The sequence below is a fragment of the Corythoichthys intestinalis genome, chromosome 4 (assembly GCF_030265065.1).
Source record: "Corythoichthys intestinalis isolate RoL2023-P3 chromosome 4, ASM3026506v1, whole genome shotgun sequence".
Lineage (NCBI taxonomy): Eukaryota > Metazoa > Chordata > Actinopteri > Syngnathiformes > Syngnathidae > Corythoichthys > Corythoichthys intestinalis.
Genome location: NC_080398.1, coordinates 25,820,438 through 25,838,470, shown reverse-complemented (window position 1 = coordinate 25,838,470; position 18,033 = coordinate 25,820,438). Strand labels below are relative to the sequence as shown.

Sequence of the window (18,033 nt, the reverse complement as noted above, 5' to 3'; positions counted from 1 at the left end):
ATATAAATCTTAATAAATGTTTATAAGTACTTTAAATGTAATAATTATGATAACTTTTAAACATGTTACTTTCCCACAGATTTTTTTTTTTTTTAAAGTACACACCCAATCCATTTTAAAAAAGTGGGAAAAAAAATGCTTGTCTTTATTAAATGCTTCATTGAGTGTCCACTCAAATCCGCTCCAGCTGCTCACTTACACACAATGAGTTGCCACAGCAATTTTTTAACAAGCTAAACGATAATTGGCGCATGAGGCGCTTTGAAGGTCGAGTCTCTGGCAAGATCAATGCTTAACCGTCTGTCAATCATCGTTTACCTTAACATGCAACTCCAGTTCACACTCTGACGAACAAAGAGCAGGGAGAGGAGGGAGGGAGTGAGCGTGAGAAAGCGCGATCGGCTTGGGACAGCTCATCTGTATTTAATAATTTTTATTTGAAATAAAATCCATGATGGACTGAGGGCGCGAAGTTTGAAGCGCGAAGTAGCGAGGGATCACGGTATTGTATTTTCCTTCGGAGTGCCATTATGTCTGCCACGATTACTGGACAACCAACATCTAATCGATTATCAAATGGACAACTATTACAGTTGATTTGTCGTTAAGAGATATTTTTTACTTCGAAATTGTCTAAACTTTAGACTAAATCCTCTATTTGAGCCTGTCAAATAGCAATTATTTTAATAATATTATTTATAAATAATAGAATTATCAAAAAATATAATTACAAACAAAAAAGGGGGGAAAAGGAAAGATTCTTTGTTTTAAGCATTATTTTTCATTTGTATTTTATGCCTACACAAATGACATCAGTTATACCCACTCACGTACACAATAAAAGACTCGATCACAGGTGCATGTGATGATGGGTATCAATGACATCACGAGGAAGGGCAGGCAATCTAGCATACTTGCATTTGATTGGCTAAAATAGTACCAGCAGTGATAAAATGTACTAACGCTTACAACGGCCACTTCCTAGAAATATTGTCTTGTGTTTAAAATTTTCTCCAGTAGCTTGTTTCAATTCATTAAACTAGATTATTTCCACTGGAATGCACATAATTGAGATGTTGTCTGTCCCTTTAAGGTGACTCGGTACATTGGTATTGCCTGGCTCTGCCAAACTATTCTCCCTGTATTTTTCAAGCACTGAGAGAAATAGTCTGGGAACCATCCCATTAACGGCCTTTTCGAGCAGGTACAAAATCAATCGACAAATCAGATTCGTTTATTTGCGTGACGTGTTCTTCACGAGCAACATCACTCTTGCGCGTCGAAAGTCGTCTCCACAACACAGATGGTCAACGGGATAACCGAGAACATGTTCCAATCCGCGGTAAAATCAGTTTTAAATTACCAAAAACACATCGACACGAGTCGTTGACAATAGTCTGTCTCGCGCTAGCCATGTTGAATAAACTCCGCTCTCTTCGTATGTTTACTTCCGCGCGCAAGTCCCTCGTGCTTCCTTCGTCAGTTAATAACGTCACGTCTGCCCGTCGCTGATTGGTCCACTCCGCTGTCTGCTGTGGCTTGCTCCGCCCTGGAAATTGTATCCGTGGGAATGGTGGCCAGACTCAATAGCTGGAACAGCGTTGAGTCTGGTGTACCAGGCAAACATTGGTAGGTAGGTAGCAAGGTATGTAATGTAGAGGTGCAACAATTAATCGACAAGTAATCAATTAGCAAATTAATCAAAAACTCTTTTAAGAACCAATTAATCATTTAGGACCTTCTTCACCTTAAACTTGTCTAAATTCTTAAAATTACATACATATAACTTAGTTGTAATTATTACCAGATATCTTCATTATATTTTTGTCCAGTGAAAGTAGAACAAAAATTGATTTTACTTTGGAAAACAACAAATTAGTGCCGCAACGATTAATCGGTTAACTCGAGTAATTCGATTAGAAAAAAGATTCGAATTAATTTTTGCTGCTTTGACTATTCGTTTATTTAAAGTGGTGTTGTAATGATTTGTTTTGACAGTGTTTGCATTTAGTCTTATTGATTTGGGTGGATACACTGCCCTCTAGTGGCAACAGTAAATATGACTTAAGTCATTTCACATGGCTGAATCCGTCTGCTCCCTGTTAAGAGCAACTTAAGCAAAGCTTTTGTTTGAGCTAATCTTCTTTTAATGATTTCGTAATGTGGTTTATAGGAATATTTAGCAGGTTTTTTTTTTTTGTTTTTTGTTTTTTGAAGGAATACGTGCTTGAACCATGTTATGAGGATTGGAAAAAAAAAAATCGTTAGCATTTAAGCTAGCGGACTTTTGCTGTGCACGTTAGCCAGCTGTTCTTTTGTTGTATTTAGATCCTCAATTATGTATTCTTTTAGACCATTTGAGACTCAGCTCAGGTATTTTATTTTCTTATGTTCTTTATCCGATTACTCGATTATTCAACCAACTAGTTCATTGATTAATCGACTACTAAAATAATCGATAGCTGCAGCCTTACAACAAATGTCTGCCAGTTTTCGGACATCTTACCGTCTAAACAAGCTTATTAATATGGCTGCAACAACTAATCGAATAATAAATTAGTTGCCAACGAATTTGATAATCAGTACAGTTCTAGGCTATAATTAAGTCAAGAATCTTTAATAAAATATTATTTTTGAAAAAGTCATCCATTATGTCTTAATTGTTACTTACAACACGGCTAAAACATCTTCAAGGTAAATTGTGAAGGTAATTAAAAATGTACATTTATCTGATGAGTCAATTAGTCGTTTAATTGAACGATTATTAACATAATTGTTAGTTGGCTGTACTCACACAATGTGGACAGCTCCACTTGCCCTCAGGTGCCTTCTCCATGTCAGGGTCCAAACAGACCATGTGGTAAGCTCTAGGACAAGTGTCGCACAAAATGATCTCTCCTCCTTGCTGGCACACTTCGCAGTAGTCCTGGTGGTCCGTTTCGTAGCCGTCCCCATCCTCTGTCTCCACTGGGAAAAGGAGTAAGAGCAAAAGTGAGCTGGAATACATAGTCTAGAACAAAAGACTTGGTCTCACAATGCACCTTTCTTCTTTTTCTTCGCACTCTTGGACTTTTTCTTGTTGCGGCTGCTGCGGTTGGAGCCCTCGGACACGGAGAAGTTGCTCTCGTCAAAGTCGCTGTCCACGTCTTGTTCTTCCTCGTCGCTCTGACAAGGGAGAGCGGTGATGCATTTTAACAGGGACAATGTTGGTACAAGAAAGAAAAAGGGGAAAATATCTTACGGAAGAGCGCTTCCTCTTGCTATTCAGTCCTCCGAGTTTGATCTTGAGTGGAGCCACCTTCTTGGGTTTGGGTTTTGGTGGAACTTTAGGCTTGGACTTTTTACGTGCATTAGGGCCTAAGACAGAAATGAAGAACTTCAAGCAAATCAATAGCAGCAGCCCAGTTTTTACTGGCCCGCAGCAAATTATGAAACTACTATTGGATATGGCCTGCAGAAGAACCTTAAATTCAGCCTACATTCTGTTGCACTTCTCACACTAGATGGAGCTTAAAGGTAGGATTCGATTTTTGAGTTTTCTGAAAGCGGCCCTCAAGAGAAAAAAGTTTGCACACCTCGATTCTAAACACAGCCCAGTTACCTTTGCCCTCTTTGGTCTTAGCCTTCCGGAGAGGTGGCGGCGGAGGTGCCGGCGTAGCAGCTGGAGGCTGAGTACTGGCAGGAACGGTACCTCCATTGGTACCTCCGTCAGTTCCGGCCACCACCATGTTCTCCACAGCTGCAGCCACGTTGGCGGCTGCAAGGGCTGCATTGGCAGTCGCAGAGCCCTGCAGGAGACACCCAGAATGAAGAGCGCTTCTTTCCTGCGTCATTTTAATCGATTCAGTGTAATACCTTATGAGGGTTGTTTGTGCTGAACTCTCTCCACTTGGCCATCATTAAAGTCATCATCTTAGACACCGCAATTTTGGGGTTCTTGGCTGCAATCAGGGGCCTGAGGAGAACAACAAATGTCACGCTGACACAACTTGCTACTTTATTACGTACTCATGATGAGATACAATCAAAAAGCAAAGAGGCTACCTGGTTTTCATTGACTTCTTTAGATACTTTTGAGAATGATCAGTGATGTAGAGCTACACGGCATCATTGTGAAAGCTGTTCATAGTATTTTAGTTTAATTAAAATAGCAAAAATACAGATTTTTGATCGTTTCAATCAAAGATACCGTCCTGTTTTAAACAGAACACTATGATGTCATGTCTGCTGGAGATTGAGCTGCTCACTCTTTTTCAGTTTCCTACTATTTAGTGTTGGCCTTTTCCGATCCGTAATTTCAGTATCAGCCACTGATTTGGCTTTTTTTTTTCTTTTTTTTTTCCCCAGTATGTATTTGGCCACAAGATCGGACTTTACTACCTTTTGTCTGCGTAAATTATACCACTAGGAAAACATGCCAGCTATCTTAGCGTTAGCTTCCCGAAACAGCAACCAGAACGTTCAACCTCTGTCAGTGTTAACGTTTGCTGTTCGTTTAAAACTTAGATATTTTTGTTTCTTTGCAAATTTCCTTGTACATCTGAAATATTTAGCTGCTTTGTAAACTTAATTCTTAAAAACATGATCTCTCTTGCCCAATTTTGGTACTCTGAAAATGATGTGCTCGGGCCCGATTTCAATGTTTATTTGACTTTGACATGAATGCCAATCATATTTTGAATGCACATACCGAACAACTGTCAATATGTTAAATATGTATACATATAAAATATTTATAAAATTACCACAATACTACATGCATATTCTATAAAGCAAAATTGCCTATAAGCATAAGCCCTTTTCTCACACACATATCCAGGGAAATTCCCGTGTAAGGTGACGCGGGATTTACTCGCGTCATTGCTTTCACACATGTAGAGATATCCCGAGAATGACGCGGGTTGGACACTTTCACAGACTAGTCCCGTGTTGCCCACTGACGCTCTCCGTGCGGGAAGGGCTGCTGGCGCGATTTTATAACCTGGACATTACGTAATGTTTGGTCGGCATTTGTTGTCAAATGTTGGTGAAATCGTTTTTTGTTCCAGAGTGAGCGTTCCTGACCTCGTAACTGGAGCCAATTCAAGCTCATCAAGACTGTATTTAAGCCCAGGCGATCCAGGAGAAGGGGTGTCGAGATATTACCGTATTAGCCCGAATATAAGACGGCCCTGATTATAAGACGACACCCTCTTTTTCAAGACTCAAGTTTGAAAAAAGACTTTTTGAACACCAAATTAATTTTTATACAGAAAACAATTACAGTACATCCAAAACAAATGATTATAACAATATATTTGAGAGAAAAAGCAAGTTATTTTGCCTCATTCAAATCTTAATATCTGAACATTTAAATATGTAAACTAAAGGGTAATCACATTCGTAAATGAATGACTTCTGGTTTTTGAAATGTAAATAAACCAATCTATTGTGATAAAACAACAAAATTGCAATAACTGCATTAACCATTAAAGTGAAGTCTAACTGTAACTGTAGTCTTTTACAACAAATCTGAATAAGAAAAAACATTGCAATAAAATATTGCAAACTGTTTAAACTTGAGAGAAGCTGAGATCTGTCATGACAGAACATCGCTTCAATGATATCTGGCGCCATCTAGCGTCGTGAATGGAGAGAGTAGCTGAGATCTGTCATGACAGAACATCACTTCAATGATATCTGGCGCCATCTAGCGTCGTGAATAGGTATAATGTCTAGACCGCGAATATAAGACGACCCCTCTTTTTCAGTGTTATTTCAATGCAAAAAACACAGTCTTATATTCGGGCCAAAACGGTGCTTGCTGGGCGCCATTCGACACCTCTGCCGCTTTTTTTTTGAAATCCCCTACGTTGTGCTAGTATTTGAGTGTACTGTATTTGTTTTGTTGTCTTACCCGCTCTCTGCCTACCGCTTAGCTTAGTATTATTGATCCCCATCGACCTACTGTCACGGACCCATTGTGTTATTCCCCCTTTTCTGCGATCGCGTGTATTTTTGTTCAGTAACAATATCATTTCATTATAGTGCTGCAACGATTAACCGATTAACTCGAGTATTCGATTAGAAAAAAAGATTTGAATTAAATTTTGCTGCTTCGAGTATTCGTTTAATTAAAGTGGCATTGTAATGGTTTGTTTTGAAAGTGTTTGCATTTAGTTTTATTGATTTGGGTGGATACACTGCCCTCTCGTCTGCTCTATTTCACATGGCTGAATCCAGCTGTTCCCTGTTCTTCCCTGTTTTTGTTTGAGCTATTGTTATTTCTTAATGCATTTGTAATTTAGTCTATATGTATACTTAGCCGTTTTTAGTGGGAATATGCGTCCGAACCATTTGTTAAGCGCATCGATTAAAAAAAGCATTTTATATCATTTAAGCTAGCGGACTTTTGCTATGTAAGTTAGCCAATTGCGCTTTCATTGTACATAGATCCTCATTTATTTATTTATTTATTTATACCGCTTGAGGCTCAGCTCAGGTATTTCAATGTTTTATGTTCCTATGCCTACGCCCTATTTCGTTATGTTTTAGTTTAGTTTAGCCATTTCCAGCTTGCTATGTTGATGCTTGTTTACCGCTTTTCGGCTTACTGCGAAGAGGGAGGAAGTGGACTATCGGCCCGCCATGATATTTACATCATCACCCATCGTACTGTGACCCAGGAATTTAACGCCTGCTTTCATGCACACCGCTTCCCGGAAAAGTGCCCCGGACATGATACCAAGACGCGACCCGTGAAATGTGCGCATAACAACCGTGTCAGTCGACCGGGGAAATTGCTTTCACATACAACTGCTGCACAGTTAAATCCTGTGCTATTCCCGGTGTTTCGGAGTATGGGAAAGGGGCGATGTTGACAACCTACAGTATATTGAGGGCAAATACAACATTTAGAACAATGTTCTAATTCCGCCGTGCTTCACGGGTTTTCACATATATATATATATAAAGTTTCCGTACCTGACAAATTGACTGAAGGCCTTGTAGTTAGTGAGTGAGTTGTAGTCTTCCTGAGTAAAGACGTGGTCGATATCTTTCATGCCCCATGCTTCCAGCATCTGGGAGGAGCTTTTCGGCTGAGGAGGGGGAGACAAAAGAAGGTATGACACGTAACCTAACGCCAAGCGCCGTTTGACAGTTCCAAATTTACCTGGCAGTCATCGTCGTCGTCATCATCGTCGTCGTCATCTGGTTCAGGATCTTTGCGCTTGCTCTTGGAGCTGCCTTTTTCTGCAGCAGAGCTACCTTTTTTCTTTTCTTTGGTAGAACTGGAGCGTTTTTTCTTTTTCCTACCCGGAGCATAATCGCTTCCGTCGCTTTCCGAGCGTAGGCCTCCCTCATCTAGGTCCCTCTCCGCTGACTCTGCTCCGATTAGGTGCTCGGGGGAACTGAGGGGTAACTCCTGTTTGGGTTGAAAAAGTGTTGAAAATATACATGTCAGGTTTACTGTTTTTAATTGTTATTGATAGTGATGGACATCCAATCCATTTTGAACTTAGAGAGCTGGCATGGAATGATCATTTTGATTGTGAACGATTGCTGCCGGCAGCTTCCAGTTCAAATGTATTGGACCTCTATTGTTGTCAATGTCGGCTAATGAGTTAATCGGAAACCTGAATACAGGGAGTCCCTGGTTTATGAACAAGTTCCGTTCCTGCGCTGGCGATGTAACCCAGTATTTCCGTGGAAGTGGGAATTAACCCTTTAAGTACCTCTAAACACTCTCTAAATAAAATTTTAAAAACTATCCAAAAACATGTATTATAAGTCATTGTACTGTCCTCGCTATGACACTGGAGCTAAGTCCGAGCTAGACAGTGAGCTAAGCTCCGAAATGATGATGTCAGCCGTCCGTGTGGTTCCCTGACTTTATTCAGTTGCTCATGACATCAACACTTGCAGAATGAAACTAAAATAAAATAAAATCAGTCTCATCTTTAACAACAACAATTCCAATTTGTATTTACAAGTAGCTGCTGATACAGCAATAACTAATGATTAGCATGTAGCGTCCACACATCATCAAAAACAAATACATAAACTCGCCCCAAGTATTCGACCACAATTGAAAACGCACGATAAACAGTCCAAAAGGGGTTATATACAGCCACAATAAACAGTCCAAAAGGGGTAATATACATTATATATATATATATGCTTCACAAGCAACAAATATGCGCGCAGGCTGTCACCTCTTTCTGTCACTCGGCTGCACTCACAGTGTACATGCACTCGCATGCGGAATTACTACCTGCTATACGCTTCCCGCGCCAAAATAAAAGCATGCATCACAGAACAAAAGTCAACATTACAAAAAAGAAAAATCGACGAGACTCAGGGGTCATAAAGTCGAAATAACGAAAGTCGGGTACGTCATAACCCGGGGACTACCTGTAAGTTATATTAAACGTCATGTTTTTTTTTTTTTTTCATTTTGATCACGTTTTGAGGGTCTTGGTCTTGCCTTTGTCTCAGATTGGCTGGTGGGGGCGAACGTGGGTTTTTCCTGTCAAGACCAGCACTTTGCCTTCATTCATTAAATGTTATTTTAAAAACTCTGGACAGAAATTAAATTTCAGTGCTAAAAACATTTTGCCACCACTGTAAAATATATATAAGGAAAGGAAAAAGTTTTAAGGCTTAGCACGTTAACTCAGAGTTAATACAGTTAATTATTTTAATCACACGTTAAACTCAGCGATACCAAATAAAATTAGTCTGCTTCATTCGAGTCTGTATTCCGAAAAGATTCAATTGAGAACCGCACATCTCAAGACACAGAAGAACCCAGCATTAATGCAAAATGCTGTTCATTAAAGTAGTGGACTTAACATGTACCGGTAGGCTCACTCAGCGTGTGGTATTTGCATTTACTCAACTACATTATATGCTACTAAGCTATAAGTAGTGTTACACGCCCATGACTTTATTTACCGAGGGTATACACCTAATAACCAATAGTTTGGATGTCCCCATCCGACTACGTGATGGGAAAATTTTTAGAGGATTGGAACTGGGTGAAAAGGATCGGGTTTTTCATTTAAATTTTTATTCTTTTAGGACTAAAAAGTAACAAAATATTTCAGAAATACAATGGCATTGCCAAAAGAAACAAAAATACAGTGGTACCACGACATACGATCGCTTTGACATCCGACATAAAATTTGACTCACCATTTGTTTCTACATCCAATGACATGCTCGAAGTACGACGATTTATGACACCGCCGCAGTTTCTTTGTTTTCCCGCAAGTAAAGATGCGCAGATACTAGTACTGGCAGGGGGGCCGATCCGGCCCAAAATGGTGGTATCAGTATTTGCATGCAAAGCAGCTATCGCTATTCACCTGGTCCAGACCAATGAGAGCGGGCCAATAGCCGCTCTTAACCAATGCCGGGGCAGCTTTTCATATGCAGGAAAAACAAACTCAGAGAGGAAAATGTCGGCGGTCTGGACATATTTCATCTTATAATCGCCGTCGAGTACAATAACTGCATGCAAGAGTTGCGGCCTAAAAGTTTCGAGAGGCGGAGATAAATTGGCCAGTCTCAATACCTCAAACCTGATAGAACATTTGAAGATGAAACCATCCGCAACATGATACCCGATTCGTGACATTATGACAAGTATTATTATTTTTTTTTATTACGAGTATTTTATTATTATTCCGATTTTTATTTATAATTTATTTGTTTTGCTCTGTGTAACTTCTATTTGCAATTGTACCAGCAGTATTTTTTAAGGATTTAGAGTAGGTTTTCAGACTGTGGAACGAATTAATGGAATTACCGTATTGGCCCGAATATAAGACGCCCCTGATTATAAGACGACCCCCTCTTTTTCAAGACTCAAGTTTGAAAAAAAGACTTTTTGAACAACAAATTAATTTTTATACAGAAAATAATTACAGTACATCCGAAACAAATGATTATAACAATATATTTGAGAGTAAAAGCATGTTATTTTGCCTCATTCAAATCTTAATATCTGAACATTTAAATATGTAAACTAAAGTGCAATCATTCGTTCATAAATGAATGGCTTCTGGTTTTTGAAATGTAAATAAACCAATCTATTATGATAAAACAACAAAATTGCAATAACTGCATTAACCATTAAAGTGAAGTCTAACTGTAGCTGTAGTCTTGAAAGAAATCTGAATAAGAAAAAACATTGCAATAAAATAATGCAAACTGGTTAAACTAAAAAGAGTAGCCGAGATCTGTCATGACAGAACATCGCTTCAAGGATATCTGGCGCCATCTAGCGTCGGGAATGGGGAGAGTAGCTGAGATCTGTCATGACAGAACATCGCTTCAATGATATCTGGCGCCATCTAGCGTCGTGAATGGGTATCATGTCTAGACTGCGAATATAAGACGACCCCCTCTTTTTCAGTGTTATTTCAATGCAAAAAACACCGTCTTATATTCAAGCCAATACGGTATAATGTATTCTTATGGGAAAATCCTGCACGACATACGACCATTTCGACTTTCAAACAAGGTACTGGAACGCATTAACTTTGTATGTAGAGGTACCGCTGTATATACATTTAATAGTCTGCAACACTTCCGTAAAGAGTGGAAGAGGAAGTACTGTAAACATACACATGTCTGGAACTTACGTTCAAATTAACAACATAACTTTGTTGTATATTGGAAGATTCTCAAAATCAGGTGACTGACTCAGGTGCAAAATTATGCAATCGTGACATCCCTAACCAATACGACAGGAAGAGGGAAGTCAGGATCGATTTGTGAATGGCTGAATTTATTATTGGTTTATGTGTATGACATAGCAATTAATCACAAAAATCCTAGACTATTTATCGTGATTAAAGTGTAAAATTGTTGCCGAGCCCTAATATAAATATTTTCTATTTGGTGTTGATCTTTGTTGGTCTCTGTTTTGTCTCGGTTTTATGCTCTAACATTTCATGGTCTTGGTGAATTGGTCTTGGAAAATGTGGTTTTAAGCACAACAACACTCATTGTTAACACTATCATTGTCAAGTACATCCTTATTTCCAGTAAATGTGACAACATTTGAGTTGTGTGGATGCATCATGAAATCATAAGCGGATCTACTATTCAGGCGAAGTAGGCGATCGCCTTAGGCCCCCAACCAGTAGGGGGCCCCAAACCAGCTGTCCTTGCTCCAATGAGCAAGGGCTTGGGCCACCGGAGCTAGCAGCACCCCCAACTATTCGTCATGTATAATGATGTCAGCATACCAAACAAACAAATAACAAAACAAAAAAGAAAACCATCTGAATGCTGCATTTATATTATCCCCCCACACACACACACACACACACATGCACTACAATGGACTGTTCCACAACGACGGACTGAGTATCAGTCGCTTAGCTTCATTTAGCGACGTTTAGGTTCGCTTAGCTCCGTTTAGCATCGCTTAGCTGTTCGTTAGCTTCACTTAGTGCGCTCGCGTTTTTCACGCCACCAAGCTTGCTACTTTTACAGCTCACTTGCTACTTTGCACGTCGGCTATCGTTTATTTCGAACACATGAGCGAACGTGCTCTCCATGAGAGCCAAAGTGCAGTGAGGGAGAAGTTGAGAACAGGGCGTTAATGCCTCTTAACTTTCTTCTTCTTCTTCATACCGAACATAAAATACACGACAGCACACCCTGTGGCGAAACAATGCAGTACAGTTCCAATCAGTCATACAATAACACTCAACAGCTGGTTAACAGCATTTGCTAACGAAAAAAAAATTACATCTATTAGTGACACCACAAGCAATGAAGAAGAATATTTCTTTAAGGAGTGTAAAGCATTCGGTTAGCGGTTTAGCGAACGTACCTCCGGTGAACATTTCAAAATAAAAGCACGTCATGTTCGTCATATAAATAACGATTTCTGGAGTTAATCCCACATACTTCAGAATTAATATCATAATATGTTGAGTAAATACTACAGAATACAGATTCTACACTAAGAATAGCTTTCAAATGACACCCTTTATGACAAATATGATTGGCAATGACTAATTATTATAATTATTATACTACTATTATATATAGTAGTATACTATAATAATAATAATGCTAGAATTTTTTTTAAGGATTGTTTTGAATAATGTTGGAAAGGCAAAGTCAGTGTTCTAAATCTGTTTACTTTCCATTCTTTTGCACTAGTGAATGCTATCAGCATTTAACTTCATTGTTTATTTGTGATTAATTATTGTTATTTACTAGGCCTGTCAACAATAACGCGTTAACGACCATGATTAATCTGGAAATATTAACGCATTAAAAAAAAAAAAAAATGCAATTTACCACTCACACCAAGTTTGGCCACATCTGCCTCCCGTAGTCCCACAGGCTGATGTTTACATTCTCCACGCAGCAATGCAGAACACAATGCCAGCCACGATGAGTGAGGATGATGACCAAATTCCGTTTTAAAAAGCTGCCTAATGGAAACCTGGATAAAACCAAACTTGTGTGCACATACTGCTGTGATGAACTGTCCTTCGATCAAAGCTCAACCAGCCTAAAGTACCACCTTTGGGCAAAGCATATCTTCGCTAGTGTTAGAATTAGCAAAGACGCTAACACTGCGGGAACAAGCTGCAGTCATCAAGCTACACTGGCAGAGTGCGGACTCGGACTTGCCAACAAAAAGAAACCAAGTAGGTTGACTACTGCTATCGCTACATAGGTAGCCAGAGACTGTAGAGTGTAGACCCATTAACATAGTCGAAGACGAGGGCCTTGAAAATCTAATGACAACAAACAACAACAACCAATGACAAACCACTAGACAGGTACAAGGCAGTGCCAGCATGGACTCATATCCACTACAGTGGTGATCTGCGCACAATAGTGCCCACAGTAAGCTGGCCCACCTTGCAAAAAAAGTATCTGGTCACACCTGCCACAACCGTTCCTTGCGAGAGACTGTTTCCTTTGACAGGGTACATTGTTCAAAAGAAAAGGTTTTGCTCTGTTATCTGAAAATGTCATCAAGCTAGTTTGCCTAAGAAGTTGGGTTTAAAAAAATAAATAAATAAGAGTATGGCTAACTTAAGAAGTGTTTCTAAACACCTTTACACACAGTTTAGTGTAATGTTTTTCAGTTAAGTGTGTGAAAATTGTTTTTTTTTTTTTTTTTTTTTTTTTAAATCTCACACAGCTTTCAGGCCATTTAGTGTAAAACTGCAAATGCTGCATTTATTTGTGTGAAATGTTGAATTTAACCGACGACACATTTTTTGAAACACTAGCTATTGTTAGTGTATTGTGCTTGTCTGCTCTTTAAATTGGCAGTTAATTTTGGATAATATGCCAAACGGTACTTGAGCCACATTGTTAGTCTGCAGCACTTTAATCTGTTAAAACTCTTTGCTGTATAATACAGGCAATTTATTTTATTTTTTATTTTATACGAGCTGAGTTGTTAAATAAAATTTTAAAACTCTATTTGGTTAATTATCAATTCATTCACACATCATACATTTCATCTTAAAACAAATTTTAAGTCAAATATAGTATTTTCTTATATTTTTTTTTCCTAAAGAGCAACTTTATTCATCCTGAAGGAAATATGATTAATCATGATTACTGTAATTTCCCGAATATATGGCGGACCCGTGTATAATGCGCACCCCAAATTTACTTTTAAAATCTAAGGAAAATTATTGTACCCGTTTATAACGCGCACCCTAATTTTAGCACCAATAAATAGAAGAATACAAGAAAACAGAGCTCGTGTACAGATACAGAAATGTAGTTTTCTGACTGGTGAAACACAGCACAAGCATAGCACATTGGTAGTTCAAAACATTACCATAAACTGACAGTATTTACAGTAATAATATGATTTGACAACTTCTCCAACTTACCAGAATCTAGGAAAAAACAAAAAAGATGTGACTTTTCTTTTAAGGCTGCTGTATAACTTGCTCGTTTCATCATGGTGAATAGATGTTTCTTCCATGGATTGATACGGTAAAATGAAAGTGAGAACGTAAGTCGGAAATCCGTGAGAGCTCATCGCTGTCAACACGACAGTAACAATAGGAACTATTGTTATTTGGGTTTGAGTTTCCCGAAGGGCAGATATAGTTGACGGACACAGGAAATGTGTGTGCTTACGTTTGTTATGGTCCGAGTTGTGGACCTGCAATAAACGTTGACTCAAATGAGTTCAAGAAACTAAATTCTGTGCTTTATGAAGAGTGAAAAAAAGCATAATTTAACACAGACGAAATCATTCGGCCGATTACAGTGAAGTATTACCGAAACAAAATGGTGACCTCACGTACTGTAATGGTCGCCGCATACGTTTCTTCAACACAACATGGCCGTGTCAATAAAAAAAAATATTTTTATATATATGTATTATATATATTTCTGTCTCCATCATACATATATATACATATATATATATATATATATATATATATATATATATATATATACCTGTCTCCATTTATGTACCCGTTTACAATGCGCACCATGATTTTACAAGTTGATTTTAGGGGAAAAAAGTGCGCGTTATATCCGGGAAATTACGGTAATCACACAATGGCGTACCGCACGCAGGCTATTTTTAGACCGTGACGTCGCATTGTAAAGCGGAAGTAAAGCCGAAGTGGGACATTATAGACCTGCCCTCGCATATACACGACGTTAATTTGTGCTACTTTTCTCCGGTAATCTTTCAAAAACGAATATGCCGATCACACATCGCTTTTTTGGAACTTGTAGAAACGACTCTAGACATCACGACACATGAAGGATGTTTTCTTCATACGTTTCCGGAAACCAAAAACTCGGGAGGAAAAAATGTGAAGACCGAATCAACTTGCGCGGACTTTTAACACCAGCTCGGTGAATCCATTCACATTTCATATGCAGTAAACATTATGTTGGGTTGGCATGGTCTTTCAGACGACAAAGAGGTAAGCCATTTTTATATTTTTAACTTATTTTTTTAGCGTAACATTGTGCCGTATTGCTTCTGTCTGACAATAAATGACCTGAAAAGAATTACAATGGTATCTGACTGCCACTGTTTCCGTTTCTGTTATATACTGTATATATATATTTTTTTTAAAAACTTTAGTAAGGGGGAAGTCTAAATAAATTATAAAATTAAGATGCGTTATCAATGAAAAAATTATAAGTGTTCGTTGGCTGTCACTGAGTAGCATTTGCGATCGCTACACAAAGCTAACTAAATTACCCCCAAGAACGGTAAGAGACGTAGGACAACCAGAAAGACAGGGCTGATGGTAAAGGATAGCTTGTTGAAACAGGAGAATGTCATTGTCAGTCGCGCCGATAAAAAAGCTAGAGCTATGCTTAGGTCGGCTTGTTTTTTTTCGTCTTTTTCAGCCTTCGACACTCAAGCCATCTCTTTAACTGGACATTTTTATGTTCTTCCACATCTTTGCCAGTGAATTTGGCACCAGGCACATCATTTTCGGAGAGAATTGGTAGGTTTAGCTCTGTAAACATCTCCTTCGTACACGATTTCCATTCATTTCCTATTAGGGACAAACGGTGGCTTGTCCCTACTTAGCAACAGTAGCTAATGTCATGAATATTAATGAGCGGAAGTGACGTGTTGTTTGCGGTACGCCATTGACATATGATTAACTAGATTACATTTTTTAATCGTTTGACAGCACTATAATATTTACATGATTATTTGTACTTTAATAGAGAATTTAAATGTTCCAAAATGGATTTGTGAATTAATAAGCGTCAACAAAAATTTAATTGATAATTTAGTTAAAAAAAAGAAAGCAGGAGAAAATTTGTCGTTTAGGACAGCCCTAGTGTACGGAAACATATTTCCTCTACACCCTTCTCACCGTTTTAACCCCTGACCCATGAAGAAGGCCCCTGGATATATTCGCCTTAGGCCCCAAAATTGCCAAGTCCACCACTGGATGAAATAACATGACATTCAACTCGCCTCTCTAACGACCCTCTGCCTCTTGTTGCTTTTGCTCTCCCGGTTGCTCTTCTTGGCCTTCTTTTTCTTCTTGGACTTGGGCACCTCGTCCACCTCGGACATGACGTCCTCGGCCTCGTCTGCAGGTGACATCCAAAATGCTTGTTATTTTGTGAGTGAAGGTGTGTTGTTGTGGTGGTGGTGGTGGTGGTGGTGGTGGGGGGGGGGGGGGGTTGTGGCTCAAGCGCAGGCGCAGACATGCACGCCCCTGCAGGCTCGAGCGAGGAAGAGGAAGGAGGAGGGGGGGGGGGTTGGTGGGCGCGTGCACAGTGGCGTGCACACACAAATCCGCGTGCACGCGTACCGTGTGGCACAAAACATGAGGGGAAAACAACTTGTTTTTCATTTTTGGCGAACAACTTTGACACACGGCGGCGGCACCCCTCGAAAAAGCGCGCCTCCAAATTGTAAATAAGGAAAAGGAGGGGGAACACCTGCACGTGAAGTTAGCTTAACTAACCTATCGTGACCGAGCGACGCGGAGCTAGCGTGCTAACGTTAGCCTGGCTGTGAAAGCGACCCCCCCAGCACACGCATAGAAAAACAACAAAAAAAGAAGACGAGCGGCGGAGGGCTCGGAGCTTACCGTGGAGTAACGAGTGCTCTTCGGCGGCCCCGAAGTCGTCCCTGTCATCGTCGCTGCCTGACATGTCTCCAGTGGCCCCCCCACCTCCTCGCTCGAATTAATCCCTCCTAAAGCTCTCGCTCCTCGGTCGCTCGACGAGGGAGGAGGGAAAAAAATGACGTGGGACTTGCTAGAGTGGACCGAGGTGGGTGGACTGTCCAAAGGGAAGGGAGGAGGCGGTTAACGGGGGGTTGGCACTGTGTGTTTACAATATCAAATAAGTTGACTCATTAAGAGACACTTGACACCGGCAAGTTAGAAGACGGCAATGGAAAGTTAAAGCAGAAAAAAGGCCCACCTTGACACCTTGGAAACTTGCTGTGACGCGTGTGTGTGGTCCCAGGTCAAAGTGAGCTTTCTCTTCCGTCCGTACGACCGCAACTCAGCAGGTTTCTCTATTTAAAGTCCATTAATGAAGCCGAAAAGCGAAAACACGGTCCACTGTCCTCTCCCCCAGCTTCGAAGCTTAGCTAACATCCTCACGAGCACACAAAGGGGGCCAGACATCCCATAATAATCCCCCCTCCCCTCCCACACGCACGCAGGACTCTGCATGGTTACCTCGCAACCGACAGACCATAATACTCACAGGGCCCGGCCTGCCCTCACCAACCCCCCACCCTCCCTCGCGCGCGCGCGCACTCGCTCACACGCACTCACGCGCACGTTACCACTCCAAGACATGCATGCTCAGGCCCTCGGAGCCACCTCGTTGTCATGACGACCCCCCCCCCCCTCCGCCCGCCAATATGTGCCTCGACAGACCATAATACTACAGGCAAGTATCCATCCCATGATACACAATACCTAAAAACACAAGGCAAAGCTTGGTCTCCAGAGTCAATGAATGGACATCTACCTGGGGTGACCAATCAAGCAATATGCCATTTGTCCAGAGACAAACATCCAACTACGAGGAACAATTTCAGCTCAAAAACGCTGAAAAACACGATGAAATTGTCCAGAGGTGGACACTTAGGATTGGTCGCCAGCCAGTCACTTGAAGGTGCACAAAGACAAACCATTCAAACCTGTTTTGCGAAGAAAACCCTTAAACTCAAACTCATTGCCTGCCGTTGACAACGATATACTGTACATCCGATTCATTTAAACTCGGAGGACTGACTGGGAATCCTCATCTTTCAGTGCCTTTTTTTTTTTTTTTTTTAAGACATACCTTGTTTGTTACGACAAAGCAGCGAACAGGACAGGGTTATGGGGGAACAGAAGAAAAGAAACAAGAAAAAGAAAAGAAAAACAAATACATTGAACGTCTACACTAACTATGAATATGTTGGTACTATCATCAGCTAGATGTATTTCCGGTTGACGGCATGTCCAGGGAAAGAAGGGGTGGGGGAGTCTATAGACCCCACTCACATGACGTCACAACCACGCCTCCGCGCCA

The 18,033-nt window shown here is 40.2% G+C and overlaps 1 protein-coding gene across 4 annotated transcripts in view; it reads right to left on the bottom strand.

The window, feature by feature from the left end:
- The window catches only part of chd4b (chromodomain helicase DNA binding protein 4b), a 44,806-nt gene extending 27,662 nt beyond the window's left edge, over positions 1-17,144 (bottom strand). For 2 of the 4 annotated variants that reach the window (XM_057833798.1, XM_057833800.1), the window contains exons 1-10: positions 16,924-17,144; positions 16,587-16,779; positions 15,962-16,080; positions 7,154-7,405; positions 6,964-7,079; positions 3,856-3,955; positions 3,602-3,788; positions 3,242-3,357; positions 3,042-3,165; positions 2,795-2,967 (exon numbers count right to left, since the gene is read on the bottom strand). In XM_057833798.1, the coding sequence (XP_057689781.1) occupies positions 2,795-2,967; positions 3,042-3,165; positions 3,242-3,357; positions 3,602-3,788; positions 3,856-3,955; positions 6,964-7,079; positions 7,154-7,405; positions 15,962-16,080; positions 16,587-16,650 (1,251 nt within the window). In that variant the 5' untranslated portion in view covers positions 16,651-16,779; positions 16,924-17,144. Of the gene's footprint in view, positions 1-2,794; positions 2,968-3,041; positions 3,166-3,241; positions 3,358-3,601; positions 3,789-3,855; positions 3,956-6,963; positions 7,080-7,153; positions 7,406-15,961; positions 16,081-16,586; positions 16,823-16,923 lie in introns of all 4 variants that reach the window. The other 2 variants (XM_057833799.1, XM_057833801.1) reach the window with 2 other exon arrangements.
- Between the last annotated feature and the right edge of the window lie 889 nt (positions 17,145-18,033).